The sequence below is a fragment of the Helianthus annuus genome, chromosome 10 (assembly GCF_002127325.2).
Source record: "Helianthus annuus cultivar XRQ/B chromosome 10, HanXRQr2.0-SUNRISE, whole genome shotgun sequence".
In the NCBI taxonomy this organism is placed as follows: Eukaryota; Viridiplantae; Streptophyta; class Magnoliopsida; order Asterales; family Asteraceae; genus Helianthus; species Helianthus annuus.
Genome location: NC_035442.2, coordinates 2,562,315 through 2,570,458, shown reverse-complemented (window position 1 = coordinate 2,570,458; position 8,144 = coordinate 2,562,315). Strand labels below are relative to the sequence as shown.

The following is an 8,144-nucleotide window of genomic DNA, read 5'->3' as shown; positions in this document are numbered from 1 at the left end:
CCATATTATTTGGAAATAAGTCAAACTGCGAACCAACAATATAACCAGTTCTGTTAGGTCCATTTAAACCATCAGTTGAACCGGTTCGATGATGGGTCCGGTTATAAATCATTGGTTAACACGTTAAGCTACAGACCGAACTGAACACGTGAAGTACATTCTGTTTTCTGGTTCAAATACTTTGTACTTATCAATGTTAGTTCGAACGGATCAGGTTCCAGCTCCATGATCATGGGAGAAGAACCCGAAGCAATTAACAATTTACACAATGCAACAAACTCCTAGCTCCACAATGATATACAAATCGTGGGATTTTGCGAGATAAATACATCAAGCCTACTAAAAATCAGCTTGTTACCTCTTTTCTTGTTCTTTTTGCTCATTAGTCGCGGTTGCTAAAGAACCGCTCTGCTCATCTTTCTGGTCTTTTCCAACAGCGGGAGTTGGTCCACCATTCCCATTTAAACAGCCAGCCAGTTCCTTTGACTCAGATGAAGTGTCGGGTCCCATTTCATCATCCTCGATCGGAAGCATCCGTTTTGATCCCTCTAAAGCCACACCTAGTACAATGTTATCTTCCAATGCTGACCGAGCCGGTTGTTGTGGTTGTGGTTGCGGTTGTTGTGGTGGTGACGTGGTGGCATTTGAGGTTTTCGGTTCAGAGGTGGGTTTTGAGATGGGATCGGTGGTGAGTTCTGATGATGTCACAGGCTTATCCTCTTTTTCTTCTGGGTTGACGGACGGTCGAGATGAAGGTTTAGTTTTATCGTCACTGGTGACTTTGTAAGAAGGTTCTATCAGTAAGAATGGACGGTTTGCAGCTGCTCGGTTTTGAGTGAATACATCAGAAAATGGAACATTATCGATATCCGCATCACGGTAGATTCTCTGGACCGTACGAATGGGAGTGGCAAGACGGGCCCGGTGATGGCTGATCACTCTAAGTAGATCCAACAAGATAGCTTCCTGTTTTAAGATTTAACATAAGTACAACAAGAATAATTTATGTTTTCAAGAGTCAGATAACTCTTACCTTCACACAAAGATATTCTTCAAAATGTGATGTTTTCACAAAGCAAGAAACCAGTATCTGTCGAACAAAAACAAGAGCATACGATATAACCATCCTTGTGTCAGATATATATATGCAATGGCTAGTTTCCGTAAATAAGTCAATGCTAATGTTATATCGTAAATGGGTCAAAGCTACCACCTCTAATGTGAATAAATAGCATTTTAATTCAGTTGATGGAAACTTACCAGAAGTGCTTGATTTTCACGGTCAACATTGTCTAGGAACACTCGTCTATGTAGCTTTTGCTGCTCCACTTGAGGATTTTTGGCCAAAACCTTTCGCATATCAGCCACAATAATCTGTTCCCAAATATAAACTAATAATCGATAACATGCAAGAAATAAAACCACTCACCCAAGTATGTATCTGATTTCATCTTATATCAAATCTGTAAAAAAAACGTTCGAATATTGTAAAATGACCAAAACACCCCAGTTCTGTACATAGAATCATTGCTTTTTTATATAAAAAGTAATTCTGTTTTTCAAAAAATTTAAGGACATTTGGCTGAATTTAGCATAGAAACCAGATACGTATCCTAAAGTAATTACGTATATGCTTTAAGTGAAATATGCTACTCACATTGATTTTGTTGACATCCAAGTGGCTGATAGCAAGGTGGGTCTTGATACGCCAATGTGTTTTTTGGCTCAGATTCCGTACCACATTTACTGTGAACTTATGGTTAGGGATGTGAATTGCCTCACGATCATCACCTCTTATGACTGTTGGGGACCACCAACCCACATGCTGAAGCAAACAAAAATACGAAATGTTCAAAACGGGTTGAGTAGAACCTGCTGACGTCTTTCGTTTATTGTTAGAAGTTTACAGGAAATACGTACCTCAACTGTACCGGAGACTTCATACCCATCGATTTTTGTTTGAATCCATTCACTTAGTACGAATGGTCTTGTTGCATGGATCATTACACTTGAAAGGAAATTTGTAAATATCTACATGAAAACTAAATTAAATAGCCACCATTTACAAAAATATATTTTTATCGTTTTAGGGGAATAAGGATGGTCTTACCTCACGGCCAGCAAGTGTGAGCAATACAGTACCGAGCCCTCCAGCGGTGACCCATTTCTGAGTTGAGAACCCCAGCAACTCCATGAACAAGGATATAGATGCAACCCACACTGCAGAATAAACAGCTTTTCCAGCAAAGTCATAACCCATCTGTAAATCAATGAATATAAAAAAAGATTAATAGCAAATTACTAGTTCTATCATGCCATCAAACTAAAGCAACCATATATTATTATGCTACAAATTATTTATTAAACTGTCGGGAAAATAAATGTGCCAAAGATGATTCATAAGTATTACATTGTTTCAAATTCAATAATAGAACTTTTGAATACATGATTTAGCCATTTAGGTGCTATGCATTAATAATACATTGTGGGCGACCTGTTTCATTTGACTCTTATTTTACTTGTTTGACCCATTACAGATTAAACATAACCTGAACCGACCCATTTATAAGTAAATGGTTGATATTACCACCATTCGTGAAAACATAACCCAAATCGACACAAAAAAAAAATTAAAAATAGATATGCTAGATTCATGGAGTCGTACAGTTCTTGCATCGCTGGGGTCCTTCTTATCCGCAAAGAACTTTTGTGTTTGTTGTATCAAGCTGCCAAAACAAAATACAGCATCGTCTATAAGTCATCTATAATTACATAGGTCGAAATTGCCACCTCTACTAGATATCAATCAGTAATCAACAAGCCATTCATGCTTTGCTTAAGCTTAAACAGAAAAGATAAAAAAATCCAAGATGAATCATTATTACCTTGATAAGCAGTATGCAAATGCCAATACTGTAGATAATGAACGGACAAAATTCAAAAGCCGTTGCTTGACAGCTTGGCTTGATGCAGAAGGTAGGATAACCGGTTCCAGTACTCTGCAAAGATCAGTTATTGTCAATAAAAGGGAAAACTGGCAATATTATAAACTTATAGGCATTAACAGCTTCTATAATGATGTTACATTCACCTGCATATAAGTACAGCACCGCCCCAAAGCAATAAAGGTTGAATATAAGATGTCATCACCTGGTGTTCTTTACTCTTGTCCCAATTATTATCATTTTTCTGTATCATGTAATTATGAATTTAGGTTATTAGCAATTCAAGCTCATAAAACCAATTTGATGAATATATACACACACACACACACACCTGCAGAAAAAGGACCCTGCACACTCGCAATAAAGGTCCAAGACCCCATGCAGCAAAAGCAATTATTCCAACAGCTGGAATCAACTGCACTACAAGAGACCGGCCATGGAAAGCTTCAAATGACCTGCAAGTATGCCATACATATATAAGCAAAAAGTTAATCATGTATGTTAACTAAAAAAGAAATGAAAAACAGATATTAATTTGACTACATAACTCTAAAAGCATAGTAAAAGGGAAATGAAAACGGTTACGAGTTAGATATGCAAACAAATAAAGAGGAAAACCCACCTTGTCAAAACTGAAGCAGCTGTTTTTAATATGGGAATTTGGTTTCCACCATTTGGTGAGAAGAGAGATCGACAAACTAATATCTTACACCTAGTTGGCGCTGGTTTTATTGGCTTCCGTATGCTCAAAAGATGTACACTCCAAGCCTCTTGTAACTGTAGATGCAACAGATAATCAAAATCTTGAATCTTGACCTCATGTATAGTTGTATACTATAGTAAGTCTTCAGGAAACAGATTTAAAGAGTTGTTAATGCCAAATGGCATACGCATAAAAAGCACTTCATCCATCCCAAAACAAATGTCAGGTTTGACAAGATACATAGTCTAACAAAAGTGTTTTAATAACTTTAGGAACATACCGAGGTATGGGAAGAAAGAGTAGCAGGAAAAAACTGAGTGTATCCTATATATCTCTTTCCCTGGTGAAAAATAATAAGGAACAACTTAATGAACATATTATGTAACATTTATCGTAGAAGTTCTATAGTTCCTTATTAATATTTGGCTAGCAACTAATCAGTTATGAGCAAAAAATAAGAAATGCCCTATGGATAAAACCGTGCACCTTGGGTTGGCTGCTATATATAGAACTTTTATTGATCCCTGATTCTCGATAAAACAGCAAAGAACCAGTTGCAGCCATCAAGGATAGATTGTACAAACACACACAAAAGATGTAATATTCACCCAAAAATGAAGGTGTGATATAGACCTGGATCCTGCAATAAAAAGAAGCCATCAAAGAGAATAATCAAGGCGTGAAGCAGACCTGGATCTTAAATTTTTTTAAGTTATATACCATAACGATTATTAACTAAACCACTCATACTAATGAATATTTGAGTACCACATGTAAAGTAGTAGGTAACAGTGTATTAATGTGTAAAATCGCCATTTCAAATGAAACGTTCAATTCTGTGGAACGGAATACTCTTTAACTATAAAGAGTCACACCTAATACTTTTCTGATGCGGGATGATCCAAGAACTGGCAGATTTGTAGTTGGACTAACCTGATAAAAGCAAGTACAGTAAAAGGGGGCATGACTTAAAACGGGCATAACTGTTGATCTGTTTGTAGCTACAGGCTGTAAAAATATGAACGCAAAATGGCGTGATGGGCGGATGTTGTGACAAGCTGCCCTAGGTTTTGTACCCGGACCCAAAATCCCCCATGAGGAGCCTTGAAGGCTTGATTATGACTTTAATAGATTATCCCAAATTTTAAGATTTTGATTGATTTCATTTTAAATTTTTTATTGTATAAAACTTATTAACGCATACGTCTATTTAGCCATTTAGTTGGGAATCTAGACTGTCAATTGGATTTCCAAGAGGGATTTCCCAAGATTTGACAATACCTACCAAATTATGAATTTATCGATTAAAGGAGCTTGGATGCTTGATGTACTAGGTTTTCTCGTTCAGTAATAAATCATTTTGCCCTTATAGAGTGTATATTTCTTTTGTGCTTCCGCTCTGCCTCATTTTGAGATAAAAAATTTGTATTGGTCTAGCATTATAATTTATTACCAACATTACCAAATGAATAACCCTTGCTTAAGGCAAAATCATTAAAACAGAAGCCTAACAAAATCAGTAATTTTCTCCGGATATGTCCAAAAGTGTAAGTGTTATGGAAACCAGAACCAAAAAAGTCTGTCATCAAAAAATATATTTACTGAACCATAGGTTAACCATTTTCTCCTGTTAACCAAGGATAGAGAGATAGATCTGAGAGAGATTTCGACGAATTAAGTTACCAAACAGTCAATCACTAAGTCACACTACAAAAACCAAACCAAACCAAATTCTAGATAAATCAATCCACAACCTAACAGTCAGATATCCGAATACAGAACTTCCGTATACCTTAAACTATAAATCACTACAGGCACCAAAAACTGAGCCTAGTTACCTAGTTGCATCCTAAATACCTAGAAAATATCACAACATATCAATAACAAACTGTAAAAAACGAAAACAGGTTCAAACAAATCGATGCAATTAACGCCTCCTAAAAACCTAAAGTTAAAATTGACAGATTACGAACAATAATCAACAAATGCATCAAATTAAACTAGTTGCATCAAAAACAACTAGAAAAAATCATATATCGATGCCAAAATAGCTATCAACTAAACCTAAATTGACAGATAACGAACAATAATCAACAAATGCATCAAATAGAACAAACAATTAACCTGGTAACGAACACAGATAGAGAGATCTGAGAGAGATTTCGACGAATTAAAGGAAGATTCTCCGGCGACGGTGGAGCTTCGAGGAAAGAGCGTTGAAGGAGATTTTTCCGATGAGTTGAGGAAACAAAGAAGAGAATGACTACTGTTTGGATAAAGATGTTGTACGATTCACTGACGTGGCGGAAAGGGAGAGGTGGTATCGACTAACGTACGCAGTATGTGCCAGTTTTTATCCTCTTTTCATCGGGTCGCGGAAACTTGGCCACACAATTGGGAGGAATATTATTTTATTTTAATAAACGTGTTTTAAATTCCAATGACTTTGGTCGGTGTTTTGGTTCGGTACAACCCGACCCGAATTGAACAAACACTATCATTTGGGGCTTTGGGCAACAATTCAACCACGTGTGTGCGAAATTTGGTTCGAAAGTTAGTTGTAACATTCACATTTTAAGAAAATAAAGCTTGATTTTTCACGTATGAGGGCGATTCAAGTGTTTCGCTACATTCGAATATAGCAACGTGGAGCTAACTCGCTTAATAGAGGCGCGTGCCTCTTAAATTGGAGGTTTCGGGTTCAAATCCAAGGAGAACATTTTCAGATTATTGATATAAAGATGTAATATTTACCGTTAAAAAATGAATAAATAAAATAGTGTTCCGATTACATGTTAATGATCCATTATCAAAGTCATGATGTCCCTATCCTTATAACTATTAGGTTACATCATGCCTTAATCATGATAGGTCAATTGTATTGGCGTATATTATAAGCTAAGATATTGTAACTTTATATAGGTACATAATATCGGTGTTGTAAAAGTCGGATTACTCGGCCGAGTACTCGGTCCTCGGACCCCCTTCGAGGCGACTTCCTCCTAGGCGGTCTCAATTAGTCGGCCTCGGGATTACTCGGGAGTACTCGGTGCCTAGTCGGCCTAGTCGGGCGTAGTCGGCCTAGTCGGTCTAGGCGGTCAACGTGGTTTGTTGACTTTTAATCGGTCAAACTCGGTCAAAATCGGCATACTCAGCCTTGTACTCGAACTACTCGGCCTTGTACTCAGACTAGTCGGACTTGTATTCAGAATATTTGAACTTTAAACATGTTTCATTTTAAATTATACTCAGTTGACATGAATTATGCTTATTTTAACACATAAATAATATATAACAATTAATTTTCTTTATATTTACCATGTTCGCATACTCCCCGAGTACTCTCCGAGTACTCCGATTACTCTCAACTCCCCAGTCGGCCGACTAGGGACCGCCTAGCGACTTTTACAACACTGCATAATATAAGGTTAAAACTAAAATAAATCGACAACGTTGATTAAAAAGTATATGCTACACAATTTTATAAGTATAAACACCTTCCGTTAGTGAAAACAAGAGTAGACTACAAACATTGTTCATATGATGAAGTTAAATTTCACTTTTGTTCATTTCTATCAAGACACTACTGCATAATATACCGACTATTTACTAAATCGTAACACCTCTTATCCTTTTTAATAGTTATCATTGAAAAATATAGCCAACTCCGATCTAAGTGATGTCAATCGAACCTGAACCCGATGGATAAACCCAACACATTTGGAACAAGTTTGGGGTTGGGTAATTGGATATGATACCGGGTTTGGGATTAGCTTTTATTTTTCACGAGTTTGGGATTTCATGATATGCCAGTTTACCAGGTCTAATTATCCGATAAAGTGTACCCGTTTATCCAATTGTATATACCCGATATAATCTTTTTTTTTATTTTTTAAATATGTTTATGTATATGTATATCATTATTTGTCATCTATGTATTTGAGTGTTTTTTATTATATTTTTTGATATTTTTGTTTATATAATTTGTAGTTACTTCACATATTTTTATAGTGATAATGATAAATGTAATTGACGAGTTAACGCCAACCCACGCGTTGTGACGGGATCTTTATTATAATTTCTCAATAGAATTTTCTTTTATACAAAGTAACTCGAATTTATACATTTTAACAAATACATATTACAAACTTGATGATCCAAGTTTATTGGGTTTCTTCCTGAATTGGTGTATAGGCATTATAGTCTAGTGGAGGTCGGAAATGATCGAGTGGTTCCACTGGTGGCACGATGATACCCTAGTGGTTTGTTAGTGATCAAAATTTGTCGTTTGCTTTTTCACGCGTGGCTCGGTTGCTTTTTCAAAAGGGTATAACAATTCGGATGGATGCATATGAATATGTTGGGTCATGACTTTTTTATAAAGGGTATAGCGGTTTGGGTGGGTGTACATGGAAAAACAACATGCTGTATAAATCGATGCAATTGTTCGCATGACGGTTACATTGAAGGGTCATCACTTTTTTTTGTAAAGAGTA

The 8,144-nt window shown here is 36.4% G+C and overlaps 1 protein-coding gene across 1 annotated transcript; it reads right to left on the bottom strand.

Annotated features, from left to right (window-relative positions):
* Positions 1 to 72: 72 nt before the first annotated feature.
* On the bottom strand, positions 73 to 5,979 carry LOC110883790 (mechanosensitive ion channel protein 2, chloroplastic). Its single transcript, XM_022131439.2, has 14 exons — positions 5,773 to 5,979; positions 4,135 to 4,288; positions 3,929 to 3,988; positions 3,568 to 3,722; positions 3,277 to 3,400; positions 3,092 to 3,189; positions 2,886 to 2,999; positions 2,666 to 2,726; positions 2,111 to 2,260; positions 1,921 to 2,031; positions 1,658 to 1,825; positions 1,261 to 1,374; positions 1,034 to 1,090; positions 73 to 966 (listed from the first exon to the last, which is right to left on the bottom strand). The coding sequence occupies exons 2-14, from the start codon at positions 4,210 to 4,212 to the stop codon at positions 355 to 357; spliced, it is 1,902 nt and encodes a 633-aa protein (XP_021987131.1). The 5' UTR covers positions 4,213 to 4,288; positions 5,773 to 5,979; the 3' UTR covers positions 73 to 354.
* Between the last annotated feature and the right edge of the window lie 2,165 nt (positions 5,980 to 8,144).

What these genes read in the sequence shown, in the direction of transcription:
- LOC110883790 (XM_022131439.2), bottom strand. Translation starts at nt 4,212, where the DNA reads ATGGCTGCAACTGGTTCTTTGCTGTTTTATCGAGAATCAGGGATCAAT. An exon ending in TCACACTTGCTGGCCGTGAG is followed by an intron (nt 2,032 to 2,110) that starts GTAAGACCATCC and finishes GTTTTCATGTAG; the next exon opens with ATATTTACAAATTTCCTTTC. An exon ending in AAGAATATCTTTGTGTGAAG is followed by an intron (nt 967 to 1,033) that starts GTAAGAGTTATC and finishes ATCTTAAAACAG; the next exon opens with GAAGCTATCTTGTTGGATCT.